Here is a 17,633-nt window from a genome sequence, read left to right on the forward strand (position 1 = left end):
GGGGCCGAGGCATCCCTGGCAAAGGGTTCACCACAGTCAGTCAGGATCCTGAGACTGTGAAGCTGCCTTTTGCAAGTGACATTGAAACTTGCAAATAAAACCCCAAACCCATGTTCAAAGAGCAAGCCACGAATGCTGTCCGTCAAGTGGATGGATACCTGGCATCGGGGCATCCTGTTGTAGCAGGCTACTCTCAGCTTGGGCTGGGTGATTAATGCCATTCATTTAACTGGGTTAAAGGAACAGAGAGCATGCTGGAATCATGGGTGACCCACACAGGGATAACAGCCACCCAGAAGGACAGGGTCAGACATCAGAGGGACCCACGCACCAGATTCCCAGTCAACAAGACTACATAATGAACCAGTAACAAAGCTCTACGCTTTGGAAGTTGAAAAACAGCACGGTAATTGCCGCCTAGACTGGAGTGCGAAAGAAAAGTCCATCCTGAGTCACACATCTAAATGCATTTCAAAGGGAAAATTCACTTTAGGATGTTTCCTGGGGATTTGGTTCCTAAGAAACTGGGTTGAGAAGTTAACTATCCCATCCTCCTGATCACTGGGAAGTGTCACTGCCTTTTGTGCTTTTGGCCACCACGCTTTGACACAGACAAACTGGAGACAGATATCCAGACATATGCAATGTGAATGGGAAAGGGTTTACATTAGGTCATGTCAGGAATGGCTAAGGAGAGGAAGCTAGTTCAGACCAAGGAAAATACAACAGGGAATATCTGTCTTCCAATATTTACAAGGCTGTTTAAACATCAACAGTGGTCAGTTGTTCATCCTGTATGCCTGGGAAGGACAAGAATCAATGCAGATAATTGGCAGTGAAGAAGTTTAGCTTAGCTATCAGGAAAAACATTTTAGTTTGAAGATTAATGAAGTGGTGAAAAGAGTTATTTAGGCAATAAAATTTCCCTTACTACAGGTTTTTAGAACTAGGTTAAACAATCTTGTTGCAGGCCATGGGATGGGTGCAGCTATATACCATGTCCCTGCTCACTTCGCCGGGGTACTGGGAGGAGCTGCCTTACCTGTGCTGTGTAATTTGGCACCTTCAGGCTCCCAGAAGCCATTGCTTCAATCTGATGTCTAGATCTGATAAGCCTTTGGACCCAGTCAGAAGGATAAATCCTGTCTCAAGCAACTATTCTATCTCACAGGCATGGCACCCAGGAGAAGTGCATTAACCCTGGCAGTGTGACTCAGCAGGGCAAGGCAAGCAACATCCACCCTCAAGAGAACACCCATTCTGTACTATTTTGCCACGCTTTCCATGTGAACAGAGCTGCCTGCTTGCAGCAAGGCCATCTTACCTCTCTGTGGCAGCTGTGGCTGCAGCGTTCATGGCAAAGTGCCGGATCGTACTCTCCTCCAGGTACTTCTGCTCCCACTTGGTCATGTCAGCTTCCAAGGCCAGGATCCTCTCCTCCTTCTCCCGCACCAGCTCCATGAGGGCTGGGGCATTATGCTCTGGAAGGCTGCTTGCCTGGTAGCTGCCCTGCCTCTGCCAGTGGAAACAGTGACAGATATTCATGCCCTGCCAAGCACGGCACGCTGACCCTTTTTTCCTCAGTTTTCTGGCACATACAAAGACACCTCCATGTCTTTTGACAAGGGCAGGTGGAAATCCCAGGCTAAATCCCTTAGCTTGCAGGAGAACAGGCACATTGACCATATGTGTAGCCCTAGCACACGCTTCCCCCGCCCATGCTGACAGAAGCAGGGATTTGGCTGCTATCCTGGATGTGCAGAAATTTCCTGGGATAACCCAAGCTAAGGGAAAAAGTAGAAAAAAAAGTTGATAGGAAAAGAAGCAATGAAGCTTTAAAATACATTCTTCTTGCTGGGACTTCATGCCCATGGCTGGGCAATGCTAAGTATGGACAGGCAGTTATTACCAGAGGGTTTATATATTAAAGCTGAAAAAAAGCACCTTGTGACCTAGTTACATGTACCCTTTTTAAAGCAGCAGCTGGGAAAATATCCCAGCCATGCATTTAAGCTTGTCCCTTCTGGCACATTAGTTCTCTTGTGCCCTCAGGGGATGCTTTCCGTGGTGTAACAGCTAACGTTCTAACTAGGGGGGCAGAAGACTCCCAGGCACCTGTGGGGTGGCTCCCATGGGATGCTGACAAGCAGCAATGGGTGCATAACTCTTTCCATCTATGCTGCAAGAAAAGTGCTTGTCCAGGCAGGATTTATTCCACCCAATTACAGCACTTTAATTTAAGTCATCTAAGCAGCATGGGTAGCTACCCCGAGCTCCTCTCATTGCTGATAGGGAGGCAGAGGCAGATCCATTCCTTGGCTCAGCAGAAGGACGAGTGCACAATGAGGGGAGAGGCATGAAGCTCTGGGAGAACTCAGTAGAAATAAATTAATTAAAAAAATGCAAGAGATTTGTTATACTCCATGGTGAATGGTATTGTGCTAAAGAGGAAACTATGTCTCAGGAGCACTGGCTTCTCATTCATGCTGCACCTTGAGGTTCCACTGGCACAGCTGTACCACTGAAACTAGAGATACCAGGAAAGGGCTGCAGCCTTTGCCTCTGGTGCAGTAACAACATGTTTGGAAGATGCTTTCTGGAAATGCAGTATGGAGCAGCCCTTGGGAACAATGGCTGTGACTCTGCTCCTACAAAAATATTGTCATACCTCTGTCAGGAAGGTAGTATTTTGGAAGTGTGGTCCTGATCTACAAATGGTATCCTGGGACACCACAGGAGCTTGTAGTCTTCTGAGTCAAAACATCTGCCAGCCCTGCACACTGAGCCTGCAGTGCTGACTGGAAGGGCTTGTTTATTGTTCCCAATTAGTGTGTCAGTGATAAGGAAGATTTGCCATTTGGACTCAGCTACCAGTAAGCCAGGGACAGAAGAGATTCTGGCTCACTGTCTCTTTGTGTGCTGAGTCCCTTCTGCTCACTCTGGTAAAAATGAGAAAGGAAATCACCTTTTTTTCTCTATAATGAGAAAATGTTTCAGTAGCTATAATTTTGATTACTCAGAGAAGACAGCTCTGAAGCAAAAAGCTGGGGTATTTTGAAGTAAAGTGAGTCTCTGCAACATTGTGGTTCATAAACAAATAGTATAGATAAAAATAGTAAAAATACCCCAAAGTTTTCTCCCAAAGCTTATAGGAGAGACAAGAAGTTAAGAGTTATCTTTCCTCTTAAAACTGACTAGATGGAATGGATGCAGGCATTTGAAAATTATGCCAACCCAACAACCAATTGCTAATTACAGTACCAAAAAAAAGTTAAAAATAAACAATCTGTAAATTACAGAAGAATTTTCTGCCAAAATGAACAGACATAGCCTGAACTCGCAAGACAAGGATTTCAGCAACAGTCCATCCCTGTTACTCAATATATCAATCTGTCTCAGCCTTGGTTCTAGTTTTACATTCACTTGTATTTTAATTGTATTTTTCTCAGATGTTCTTTTCTCAAATGGCATTAGCATGTTATATTCTACATAATTCCTTTGTTAAACTGGAAGAGAGCTAGCTGAGGGGGAACTGAGAAGACCTGAACAGCAAGCCTGTGGCGGACTGGGCAAGAAAGACTGAAAACACTTCTATGGCAGCAAGAAAGAGTAGAGATGAATGAGAAGGGTCTGCAGGGAGCAGCAGCAGAGTGAAACCTTGGGCAGGGTGCTGGGGAACCTGCCCTGCCCTGGGACTGCCAGAAGGAAAGGGATGCTCTCAGGTCTGGCTGCTTCATGACTCTGCAAACTCCTGACACTGACCCTGACCGTAGAGCTATTTCCCAATGGCACCCTGCCAGCAGGATCAGCCCCTCTGCTTTCTGGCAGCACAAGCTCTGTGTAACAGCTGCTTTGGTGTCCACTAATGGCTTATAAATAAGGAAAGGTTATAGCAGCAGATGCGTGCGATGACAGATACGGGTGAGTGCTTCAAGAGTTTCAAGAGTTCCAAGAGCATCATGCTTTGCTTATGCTGCTGCTTTTTCCCCAAGCTGTAGTTTGATACATTTAGCATATCTGCTCACTCTCCTCCAGGGCCAATGCCCATGTATTTGGCATTTGGTGTGGGCTGCAGCCTGGAAATTCTCCCTGCAACCTCATCATTTTTTTTTTTCCTTTTCAAGATGACTGGACTTTGTGACTTTGGGATGAAGGTGTTATAACAAAGGGGTAACTGTGCATAAAATACAAGCATAGCAATACCCCTCTAAGGACACAGGGCTGCCGAAAAGCAAGGGGACACACACAGAAATTCAAAGCTATACTGCTAGCCCATTCTGGACTGGACTGATATATAAATAATTTATTGTCTGAAGATGATATCACTTGGCTCCAGATCTCTCATGGGCTGAAGTTTCTGTGAACCACATACATCAAGCTTTGCACAGAACAAATATGGGCCTAGATCTTGGTCCTACCAGATCCCACATCATCCCACTTGGCCTTTTCAATGAAACATCGGTTAAAATTTTTGGGGTGAATCTCACATGTACTGCACCTTTCCTCTCCTCCTTCTGTGTGGAGCTGGTTTGCACAATCTATCATTGCTAGAGAGAGAAACATGGAAGGACATTTTCCCCTGCCTGCCCTTGGGCAAGGGAGCCAGGACATCTCAGCTCAGCAGCAGGCAGGGTTCAACTGTTTTTAGAGCTCCACAGTAGAATGGCCCCATCCTCTGCTGAAGATTAGGAATAAGAATCATAGAGTGTTTTGGGTTGCAAGGGACCTTCAAAGATCATCTAAATCCATCCCTCCTGTCATGGGTAGGGAAAACTTTATGAGTTCAAAGCCCCATCCAACATTACCTTGAACACTTCCAGTGATCAACGACCCTATCCAAAGGAATGGTTTAGGAGAAAAGCCCGACAACCCCAATCAAAAGATAAGGTGTCACCTGGCAGGACTGCAAGTGACCATCTCTGTTCAAATCAACACCAAAGGCCCCGTGCTGGGGTCCTGCCCATATCACCCTGTGCTCACCTGCTGCATCCTCAGCGAGTCCAGCTCTCTCTCCAGGCGTGTGCGCAGCCGCCGCTCCATCTGCTCCCTCTTCTCACAGGCTGCCTGCAGCTGTGTCAGTGCCTGCTGCAGCTTCTCCACCTTCTCCACGTAGGCCTGCTTCCTGCGCAGCTGTGGGGCACAGGGCTCAGCAGGCTGCAGGGCACTGTACCCCACCCTGGGCTGCTGGGACCCCTGAGCACTTCAGGCACACACTGAGCTTGAGCATGGCTTGGGTCATTTGCTTCCAAGAGCTCCTCTAGGGAAAGGATGGTGTCTTTGATGGGCAGGGAATGTGCACAGCAGGCATTGCTGGGACACAGCTACCCTTTTTGGAAGGAATGCTGTCCCAGATCTTCCACCCACTGGGGATCTGCTAACCATGAACCCCCCAGGCCATTTCTAAGCAAGAGCTGTGATGTTGGTGGACACTCTTTGGGCAGATGCAGGACAGACCCAGTTAAGAGGAATCGCCGTGGGTTTTATTGACTGCTGACACTCAGCACACTGCCTGCACCCAAAGAGAGGGGTTCTTTCTTCACTCCAGCATATTTGCTCAGCACAGGTGGAACAAGTGGAGTGCCAGCAGCCAGAAGCACTCCCACATACTCTATCATGCTCACAGGCTTGTCCATGGTGATCTGTAGATGGGATGTCCTGGCAGCTAAAGCCAGGCCCTCTTTACATCTATAATGCAAGTACTGAAGGGCTAAACCATGACACAAGGATTTTGCAACGCAGTGTTCTACAGCCAGAGATTGCTCAAGCAGCATACCCCAAAAGGGGTACAAATTCCTCTTCTGTCACCCTAAATCCATCCATGTCACAGGTGAAGTGAAATACAGGCTTGCTTACAGCAAAAGCATAGCTTGGTCTAAACAAACCTCCCTAATGCCTGGCACCAACAACTGGCAGAGTGACCTCCTTAGCCCTGCTGCAATCTAGGGTAATGCTTACAGCTCCCTGGGCTTTCCCTGAAAATTAATGAGATTACAAACCCCACTAGTCTCTGGCAGCAGCATGAAGACTGCATTCCTTAGGAGCTCACGACTTGGCAAGACCCATACAGCAGAGGCTCCTTGCTGAAAGTGCTATTTTGGCAGTAAGAAGGTGTTTGTGTCACCTCCAGCCACACCAGCGTGGATAGAGAGGGACAGGGAGCTCCCCCAGGGTCTCTCTTTGGCAGCAGACCTCATCTGCTCCCCCATGTCCTGCCAAATGCTGCAGGGTCCATCTATATCACAGCAGCCACGACTTGGCTTTGGGGTACCCTCTAGGCCTCAGGGTTCACACTCACACACCTCTGCCCCTGTGGCTGAGGCAATGCTCACGTGCCCACCACTGCCTTCAGAAACAATTCTGCAGGAGATATGCAACAAGACAGTTCCCACATTCATAAGTTTATAGGAAGGTTCTCAAGCCAATTCTGACTTTTCTAGTCTGCATGTAGATTCATAAACAAAAAAAAATCACCAATGAATTTAAAACACAAAGTATAAAATGTTGTAATTCAAATTAATTTGGGTTGCCAGTGAAGCATGGATATAAGGGAAGGATGGCTAAAATCAGAGACATGTGATGCTAAGCTCCAACACCTCACAGACACACAGACTCCAAAAAACCCCAAAACTGGATGGCAACTGGAGAGGTACCAATCCAACCTCCTGCTGCTGCATGGTAGGATCAAATGTACATAAAACTTGGCACATATCTCTATAAGCTGTTTACAAAATCACCCAGGGGTAGGAATTACACGACCTATCCCTGCAAACTACTTCACAGCTTATTTTTCTTTACTGCCAGAAAACTTTTACCCTAATGCCTAATCTGGCTTTCTCTTATGCAATTTAAGCAAATTACTTCTTGTTCTGTTTCCAAACTGTGATCTACCAGAGCAAGAAGCATTTAATTAAACAATTCACTTCTTCACTAGATCAGCAAACTTGCCTGAACACTGCCCTTGTCCTGGGGATTAGGAAAATAAAGATAAAGAAGAGCTAAGGCTAAAAGGAGATCATCCAAGCAAATAAATCTGAGTAAAGATGAGTGGGTCTTGGAAAAATATCTGTGCTAGAAATGTAACTCCAGTTTGAACAACTGAATTCTACAGATATGAGTTTTGAATGAAAGACTAAGAGATGGAGAACCCACTATCACTCTAAGTAGATTGTTTCAGTGTTCATTACTCTTAACTCTTTATTTTCACCCTGATTTGTTCAGCTTCAGCCTCCAAACACTGCATCTCATTATTTCCTCTTATATTAAATAGAAATGTTTAATCTCTCTACAACAACCCTTCTTCATCCATCCCTGGATGGATGAAGGGAGAGCAGTGGACATTGTCTACTTCGACTTCACCAGGGCTCACCATACTGTCTCTCACAACATCCTCATGGGTAAACTCAGGAACCATGGATGCATGGACAGTGAGGGGGATTGAGAATTGGCTGAAGAGCAGATCCCAGGTGTCACAGGGTCTGGTTGGAGGCTTGTCACTAGTGTTGTCCCCCAAGGTTCAGTATTGGGCCCAGCTTTGTAAACCTATGAATCAATGACTTGAGGGAAGGTGCAGGTGCCTCCTCAGCAAGCTGCCTGCAGACACAAAGCTGGGAGGAGCTGATGATAGCCCAGAGGGTTGTGCACCCCTCCAGAAGGACCTTGACAGGCTGGAGAGACGGACATAGAGGAACCTTCTGAAATTCCACAGGGAAAACGCAGAGCCTTGCACCTGGGGAGAAATAAGCCCATACTCCGGTACAGGATGGGGGCCGACCTGCTGGAAACCAGCTCTGCAGGGAAGGACCTGAGGGTTCTTCTGTGGGTGATGGAGCACTGGAACAGATTGACCAGAGAGGTTGTGGAGCCTCCCTCACTGAAGATCATCAAGAACCATCTGGACACAATCCTGTGCCATGTGCTCTAGGATGACACTGCTTGAGCAAGGAGGTTGGACCAGAAGACCTGCTGTAGTCCCTTCTAATCGTAACCATTCAGTGATTCATGTTCATGTGCACAGTCTGAAGCTCAGAGAGCTTTTCACTTTAATTCTTCCCAGCAAAGAACAGCTTCTGGACCCCAAATAAATTGTACAGCTGCTTTCTAAGCCCTCTTCAATTATTCAGTTTTCTATTCAAAGCATGGAACAGACACATGATTCCCAAAGCAGTCTGCTAAATGACATGTGGTAATAATACCACCTACACATTTTGAATTAAATCCTTCTACTAGCAGGCACTCAAGGATAATGCAGATTTATATAGAACACTATTTTATGCTAATTCAACTTACTCGCCACTGCTTATTTCTCAAGGCTTGATTTAAAATGCTGTTAATTACATGCTGGTGGTAGAAGAAATCTGGGCAGATTTACAAAGCTGTGTATGAGCTAGAGCTCTGCTAACAATAATAACAGTCATTTTGATTTGACTGAATTTGTGTTTTCCTCAATATATTCCAAATTATAGTAAAAATCCCTGGCTTAAAATGAAGGTTTAACACTGCAGCTTATCTTCTGCATGTGTCTAAATAAGATCCAGAAACATTGGAGACTGTTGAAAAGGTGCTTGAATTCAGCCATGAAAACAGGACGAAAGGGAAAGTGAGTGCTGGAGCTTGGGCACGTGCTGGCAGCCTCAGATTAACTGCACTTCACCCAAGCTGCCTGACACTGCCTTGAACAATTAAAACACACAGCTGGGCTAAAATTCATTTGAACTGCCCCTAGAATGAAAAAAGAAGTTAAAAGATACCAGATCAACATGGGTTTGTCAGGCTAAGGACTCTGATATACTCTGGCAAATACCAAGGCATCACTTTCATATGTCACCTCTGAGACCTACCATGCCCAGGGCAGGAGGTTACCACCTCTGTAACACCTACAGTGCCCCAGGCAGGAATTTACCACCTCCATAACTCCTGCCATGCCCTAGGCAGGTTAGGAGCTCCCTAGAGGGGAACATCTAACCTCTGCTCAGCTCTACCAGTCCACAATCCAGGATCCAGCAGAGGCACATTTCTGTTGAATGACTAGACTAAAATCTGACTACTGCCAAGCTCTTAGAGCCCTAAGGCTGCAAACATATTTACTACAACACAGCAGGCACAAGGTAGGTTCTTGAACCACCTGCCTGGAGATCACTGTATAAATGCTTCTGCCTTCACTAGTCTACTCAGCAAGTCAATATTACCTGCCAGTACCACACTGACAGTCTGTGGGCCAGACACAAGCTAAACACTTCTTCTTCCCATCCCCTGCATGATGCCATGAGTGTAGAAGCAGGCATTGCCACCTAAACCATTCCTTTATTCAGCCCTTTGTAATGAAATGCAAACAGAAAACCTCAGGTGGCCTTTCAGCCAAAGAGTGTCAAGTGAATTATGTACAGATTAAAGATATGCTGGCTCCTGCAGCTACCCCAAAGGGACTGCCCCAAATACACCCAGATGGTGAGCAGGCTTTAGCCTAACTAACAAAGGAGCACTTAAACTTAATGTGATCCTCTTCTTGCTGCTGAGTGCATCTATCCAAGGAAATGGAGTTTTTAAAATGTTTCTAAACAGGAAGTCAGAATGGGCCAGTGGTCAGGTACAAACCAGCAATGTCTTCAGCACTCACATATAGCACTTTAAATCTTCCAAACTCTAAGTAACCATTGGTTTAGCCTGACAGGGAGTCTGTCATTGTCATTTTACTGTCAATAAAAAACATTCAAAAATCACAGAGGTCAATTCTCCCTTCATCTTTCCAAGGCAATGAATGGCACTTCAGTTAATTGCAAGTATTTGGGAAAGGCTTTCTCTGCTCCCCACAAGACCCCTTGCATCCCCTGGCCAGCCCTGGGGAGGGAGCAGGTGGAAAATGAGGCTCTGAAGAGGAGCAGAGCTGCCCAAGATCCTGCCAACAGTCTGTGCCAGAGCCTGAACCTCTACCTAATCTGCTAGGGCAGAGGGTCATCAACAGCCTTCCTGTCACCGATGACCTGCCACTTAGGTAGTAAAGATCAGGTTCCTTTTACTTCCCATAAAACATTTTCCCTCTCTTGGTCCCAGGGACAGAGATTTTAGGGGTCTGAAAGGTCAAAAGGGCCTGTTTTGACAGTTTTACCTGATCTGCTACCATGCATAGACTTTCAACTAGTTACTAGATCCACACCTTCTGATTTGAAGGTCCTTAAGGAATACATTAAATTGAGACTTTCTTCACCAGTAATGGAGAACTGACAATGTCACACATGTAGTTAAAACTGAACATTATTTCCACTACGAATTTGTCCAGTTTCAGCTTCCAACTACTAGGTATTGCTCTGTCTGTCAGTTTAAAGAGCACCTGTGCCTGGGATTTCGCTTCCTCTCTGAATACCTATTTTCACTATCAGGCTTATATGATTACTTATTGGGATTCTTGCACTTCTTGGGTCTCACAGTATGATAGGTTCTCTTCAGCTCTCAAATGAAACCTGTAGCTCTAAATCCTGGTCAGTCAGTCTGCTTCCAGCCAGATCAGTCAGATATTTTAAGATGTGAAGTCACCAAGTCCTGCACTGCTGTGTGCATCTCAAAAGCTTCCTGGTATTCTTTGGTGAGAAATGGGATGCACTAACACCACATGTCTCTATCAGTCCCAGGCCAGTGAGTAGTCAGTTTTTTATTCAATTTTTCTGCTAAATCCTACCATGACCTCAGCCACTAGCTAGCTGAATTTGATCTTGTTCCTGGTTCCATGTTGAAGGCTTTGCTCTAGACACAACTATGGTCTCCTTTGCTGCTTGTTTGGTTCAGTATTGTGTAACTACACATTTTCTCTATAAAAGGGCAAGTGCAAGGGAAACAGGAAGACCTAGCACCCTGTGGGTAGAAGAGAATCAGGACTTGGGTGGAGAAAGGTCTAACCATGAGCCATGTCTATCCTCAGAGTACAGAAATATTGTCCATGCCTCACCTCCTCTTCCAGCTTGATAACTTTGGCTTGTGCATTGTTTAGGGCCTGGTCAAGGATTTCAATGTGCCTCCGCTGGTCCTCATTGGCTGAACGCACAGCTGCCAGTTCCATCTCCAACTTTTCCTTCTCCTTCAAGTTCTCTTTGTCTGAAAGAAAGACAGGAACAAGAGCCACTCCATGAGGACAGCTCACAGACCGCACACCAGAGGAAAGCTGTCACCTCCCTAGAAGAACAGAAATTAAGAAAAGCAGCAGCGAGCAGGGCCTCTACAACACAGTGCTGAGATACAGGGGGCAAGGAGCTGCTACTGCCAGGGCTCAGCCCCTCAGTGCCCAGCCTTACACCAGCAGCAGAGACCAGTGGCAGCTTGGGCTGCAACTGCACCAGCAGAGCTTGTGGCCCCCAGCACTACCTCAGAGCTTTCCATTCTGCTGAACTGCTAGCACATCACCCAGAAACATTCTGGCTTGCACCAGCTACCCCTTTTTTACACAACACCTGCATCAATAGCTGCTGATAGCTGCCAGCTTAAATTCTGCTGCCTGCTGTAATGGGCAAGAAACCTCAGCCCCATGGATGTGGGCTGTGCTGAGCCTCATGCTTTTTATTTGCAAAGATGGAGATCATGACACACAGAAAATTGAAGAAGTCAAATAGCAAACACAAATCTGTGCTGGATAGCCTGAAAATGGAAAGAGGGGAAAACAGTAACAAAGAATATGATAGGAGGCCTCTGTACACACTTCTCTGCCCATGCAAAGAAAAGGGAGGCTGTGGGAGCCATTTCAGGCCTATGGGGGCCCTGGGTGACCTTCCAGACCTGCAGGACTTAAGGATCCAGTGACCAGTGCTCCCCTTCTGTTAAGCATTACGAGTGAGACTAAAGCATGTAGATAACCTCTGTGCTGAAAAATCATCCCTTTTTTGGGTAAGATTTAAAACAACATTAAAAAAATAAACAACTGGCTAAATTCAGTCTGCTCTGCTCACATCTTTGTGTTTAGCAACAAATTGCAGGCCCACCATTGACTTTGCTGGCAAGCTGCCTGGTGAAATGCTTGGCTCCATCTGCTTCTGCCCTGACAGTGCTGAGAAGCCATTTCTGGGAACACAAGTGTCACAGGCCAGTCACTGGATCCTGATGTCAGAACACAAACAGTTAATGACTGAAGTGAGCAGGGGATCGAGGATTCTTTCAGTGACATCTGAAATTTCAAAATCTGGCCTTTGTTCTGAATGACAACAAAAATAGATACTTGGAAAACCTTCAGGAAGGAAAACTTCCTCCAAAAATTTATTTGGCATCAATTAAATGTTGTTTTGATTTTTTATTTTTAAAACATAGCATTACATAATTTATTATTTTTTAACTGAAGTGAAAAGTTGTTTCAAAACACTGAAACTTGGGAAACCTGCCCCAAACATCCAGCCCATGTCACCCAAATGTGGCCACTCAAGCTGGAAGCCCAACCATCCACCTTCCCCCAGGCAGGGTCAGAAAACTTCTCATGGCCAAAGCCATTCTATTTTAGACCTGAACTACCCCCAGCAGGGCCACATTCTTCCTTAGTGTGAGGTGGGATGAGAACAGGTTTAATTCACACACTATCAGCAGGTGCCTGCAGCAAGGTGAGATGGACACAAGCTGAGCCACAAGGCAAAAGTGGACGAGGTGAGCCCAAACCCACCCACCTGTCTTCTCATTTATCCTACCAGGGGGAACTCAGCACCTCATAAAAACTGCTGGTGGCAATACCATCATGCTGGTCACTGCAAAGCCCACAGGCAAAGCCCAGGGAGTGCTGTGGACACTGTACCACTGACTGCCACCATGAGCCATCTTGGGATGATGGTGGCCTTCCTCTTCCCTTGTTGGCAAGGGATTTTATATTAGATATGCAGACCTCTTCCTTCAATGCAAAAATATTTACTCCAATCGGATTAGCCAGAAGGAACATTGGTATCTATTGTAGAAAAGTGTAAATCTGGGCAAATTATCAGGGAGCTAATGTCATTAGAGGGTGAGGAAGCTGGAAGATGAATGCTATTTCAGCCCTCCACTCCACCACCTCATGCTGGGACCACACATACTCTGCTCTGGACTTGAAACCCATGTTTCGCATTACACATGGGGATAACATAGCAAAACAGCACTTGGGATCTTCATTTTCAATTTCCATTCATGGAAGTTGAAGTCCTCAGCCTACTCTGTTGCATTGTGCTTTCTATCCTGCCAAGAGGGCTAAATATACACAAATACACAAAATAATTACCACTAGAAAGCTGGCAAGCAAAATTTCCTGAACAGCTCTCAACATTTCTCCATGTCAGCTTCATCCTATAAAATTCTAGATGTATATTTTATAAGTTCTTTACTTGCATTAATTTTTAGTGATGAAGGACTTAGTTGAACATACTTTAAATTCTCTTCAAGTACAAAGAAAGTATCCTTAAATCTAAAACCACTGTTTTACTGCACTACCCTTGCATACATCTTTTTAACTAAAGGACTCAAATTAATAATTATTTCTGTGTTCTGCTGGGTCACTGCCATACCCCATTACAGAACAGCTCCCAAAAGGCTTCACTGTTGCAGCTCACAGTTGTAATCTCACAGCTTTCTACAGACTGCCTCTGAGTGTTGTACCTCCACACACTGTGGATATTACACTTGTATTCCAGCTGGGAAGACAAAAGGGGGTGAAGCAAGGAGGCTGCTTCAGTACTTCTCAAACAGGCTTTCTGACTTGTCAGGCTGGGTGAGTACATCAAAAGTCTTGAATCTGCTTTGAAATGGAAACTTCAGACAAAAAGATACAGGCATGAGATGACACAGACTCAGTGTAACTCAGATGTGACTCCCACCTTAGCACACATTACATCTGAGTATCAACTTATTTGACCTATTTAATGACCATCTCAATACATCCCAAGCTGATTTTTGCCTTGCTCTGATGCTGCAGAGTGGCAACATGGACATATTTTAAAGACAGTCCTTGCTACTACAGAATGACCACTGCTGGCAGAAGAAAATATATTAAATTACAGCAGCTGGAGACTAATTTGGCCGCAGGAGATTTCCTGCAAACAAGAGTGGTTCCCATAGCACATCCCTTGCAGCACTCCCAATAATTTCTCTTATGCAGGTTTTCATTTCCCAGTGGTGGCTCTTCACTCACAGCTGTTAATTCCACAGATGCCTTCCAGTGACCATGCCTTTCCTCTGAAACCTGAGGGACTTCTTTAGCCTCTTGTCACTCTTGCAGCTCCTGACATGGCAAGTGTGTGGAGGAGCTCTGTCATCTGCCATCCCTGGTCACAGGTGTACACCATGGCAGCTGCTGCCAGTCACCCTTGGACCAGCTGATGTACCAGGATGGGGCACAAGAGTCACCTCTCCTGCTCACCTAGATCAAGCTGTGTCCCAGCCAACTCCAGTGGCCCAACCTTCCCAAACAGCCACGGCTGTGAGACAGGGGATCAAGAGCAGGATGGGCCCTCATGCTCCGACAGCCTCCCCAGACCGACTGTCAGAAGGAATCTGAAAGGAGGACAGGACCTTGTTGCCTGCTCCAAAGACCTCTCAGCAGCTGGTATCTGCCCCATAATAATAAGTAAAATAAATCAATCAGTATTTATACCAAGCAGCCAAACAGGAGAAGGTTTTCCACAGCTTTACTAAATTCTCCACACATTAAATAGACTCAGATTGACATTTCCCTGCAGAAGAGCAGCAGAGCTACTGTCCATTAGTCCAAGCCTCACTCAGTGCTCTGCAGCTGTGGTTTGATGCTGACAAAGTTGGGCCAAAGGAGGTCTGGAGCAGCAATGCAGATTATTTCCTGATTATTTCCTGTCTGGAAATGGGAACATTTCTTTGCCTGGGATATTTGGGACAGAGATATATGCACAAGTTCATGGCACATGAACTGAACACTCCCACAAAGTGTAAGGCTTTATCAACACACTGCTAAAACTGCCCATGTATCCCCACTAACAGATATGGAACCATGTGGATGGGAACAGACCTCAATTTTTCTCAGACACCTGAAAAAACAGTGCTCCCATAGTTCAGAAATCCAAAAAAAACAGACAGAATTCTCACACTCCACCAAAATATATTTTTCCCAAGATATGAGGATGATAAGCTGCATTGTAAGCTTTCTCTCAGCCCTATGTCCTTGAAACCATCCTCAATCTTCCTGCCTCTTCCTTTCCACAGCATCTCTCAGCCTCCTCCTAAGTGTCTCTTCTCTTGCCTGTATGGGCCTATATGCCTCCATCAGCCACTGCTTCACGGCCTTCCTTAAAAAACCCTTTTCCCTGACAAAACATCACATAATTATCTTTTAAATAATATGGTGTGAGTATTTTCCAGCCCTGCCTAGCACTCAATACTTAGAGGCATGTGGCCTGGCTTTAACTATTACTATTGCAAAGAATAAGATTTTTTTTGTCACCTGCAGTCTCCATCTCAGAGCACATGACTGCTCTGTACTGTTGCACTGCTAATGGAAAGCTCTGCGAGGAACTGAGAAATGATCCTTGAACATCCTTCCTTGCCAGATTACTTTTTCTGCGAGTCTTTCCCAATACTGGAGCTTTACCATAAAAAAATTGCTATGCAGTATTACCAGCCTCAATAATCTTATCTTTCTTCAGCTCATCACCAGAGTGGCTTAAAAATGACAACTTTTAGGAAACTATGAATGTTGGAGTCTTCTTATATAACTTGGGTCATGTTTCCCAGCTGTTTTCCAAAAACATAGGGGCTAGAAATCTGCTTTCCTAATGAAAATTTAGATTTGCATTTACTAACCTGCATTTACGTAATAACCTGCTACTCTTCGGAATAAAACCAAAATATCATCTTCACAACAAAACTTTTTCTCTTTTTCTAAAATGACTGTTTCAAGCTCAGTGCATATAAAGCAGCTAAAACTCAGTTTCCTTCTTCCCAGTTTTCTGCCTGTGCATCCCATTAAAAGACATGAGGAAGGTACAAACTGTGCTTGCAAAAACCCCCAGGTCAGCGGTGAGGTACAGCCGAATCCCAGTCACAGTCTGCCCCAGGGGAAGACTCAGACACACACAAACATCAGGGTATGAGTGCAGTCAGCAACAGTGGATTTCCAAGCAGAACCTTTTATGGACTCTGAGAGGGGTGTTTGTTAGGCAGACACCCTGATATCGAGGTCAGGACTGTGCATGTCCCAGCAGCCCAGAGAACATTACTGAAGAGGACCTGCTTTACATGTGCCCGTTTTTCTATTCTTGGAAGCACTCTGCATTGCATTAGTAACATTTAGCTTGCTGGCCTAGCCAGGAGACACTCAAGCATCCAGACCTTCTTACGTGATAGGATCCAAAAAGCTATATTTGTTTGTAAGCTGTGAATTGATTGCAGCAATATGCTGAGTGCACAGCACAAAGTTTCACTGCTAGGTATTTATCAGCAGAAGCACAGAGCATGTTTATGTACTGGAAAAGAACTCAAACTGAGTCCATCCTGGGGATTTAACTCCTCCTTGTAGCTAATAGCATATGGCAACACTGCCAGGCTGTCTCTATGTGAAGAGAGCAGATCCCAGTCTCCAATTTCTACTGAGCAGCTTATCCCATCTGAACTCTTCCCGAGGATGATAAGATTTATACAGCAATGCCATTTCCTTAAGAGATCATCCCATTGCATTTGCAGCAGTATCTGCACACCTTTATGCCATTTGCTAATACGGCAAAGCTAACGTGTCATGGAAGAGATCACTGGATTCTCTTCTGGGTTGTGCACACGTGTACGAAACAATCAGCTGTGCTGGCATCATAGCTGCTGGTGGGAGCCAGGAGAAGGCTCTCCAGCATTTGGAGCAGCTGCTGGACATTGCAGGGCTGGTGGTGAGGCATGTTGAATAGTACCAAACTCTGCAATGCTAATGGAGGTGGATGGTTCTCCACTGCAGTTGCAGCTCATCTTCCAAGGAAGCTCTCGATGTGATAAAACAGAAGGATGAGCTGTACACAGCAATGAGCTTCACTGGGATTTCAGCTCACAAGATCCTGCACAGCTTCCAGGTGGCCAAGCCCTTCTGGAAGCATGCTGAAGATGCTTAGGATACAAAAGAAGTCACACACAGCTACACAGCATCCAGCTGCTCAGGTTGGATGGTCACACACACACCAGTGCATGGCAAGGAAATCGGCAGCACTATGGCCAGTCATTATGGGAGCCTACACTGCATTGGGAACGGATGCTTCCATAGCAATAGAAGCTGTAAAATCTCTGTCACTTCAGTCCTTGGTAAAAAGCATGGTTGAGCTCTGCTCTTTCTGCTGGTAGTCAAACCATGGCACTGACAACTAGTCAGCAGAGCTCGTTCTGAGCTTCTCCCAGCCAAGAGAAGAATCTGGCTTCTCTAAAAAGCATGCATCTTTAGAGATTATCTCTGCAAGCAACACTTCACAATTTCAGATAAATATTTATCAAAAATAAGCTAAGTTGTGTTACCATTAACTCCCACTGCTTGGTTCTGGTGCTCAGAAGGAAAAAACCCTACCCCAAACAATCCAGTCTGCAGCTTAAACAAGCCTGTGTGATGAATTAGCTGAGTAAAACCAAACCACAAGCAGGGTAACAATTAATAGCAAAGTATTCACCTCCACTCCACAATGCATATATGTGTGCATGTATATATGCATATA

General features: G+C 45.4%; 1 protein-coding gene across 1 annotated transcript in view; it reads right to left on the bottom strand.

Moving 5' to 3' along the window:
- The window catches only part of AMOTL1 (angiomotin like 1), a 65,668-nt gene that overhangs the window by 6,355 nt on the left and 41,680 nt on the right, over positions 1–17,633 (bottom strand). The window contains 4 exon segments of the mRNA XM_031066059.1: positions 6–15; positions 1,325–1,515; positions 4,981–5,130; positions 10,937–11,082. Of these exon segments, the coding sequence (XP_030921919.1) occupies positions 6–15; positions 1,325–1,515; positions 4,981–5,130; positions 10,937–11,082 (497 nt within the window).

The sequence above is a fragment of the Geospiza fortis genome, unplaced genomic scaffold (genome assembly GCF_000277835.1).
Source record: "Geospiza fortis unplaced genomic scaffold, GeoFor_1.0 scaffold16, whole genome shotgun sequence".
Taxonomy (NCBI): domain Eukaryota; kingdom Metazoa; phylum Chordata; class Aves; order Passeriformes; family Thraupidae; genus Geospiza; species Geospiza fortis.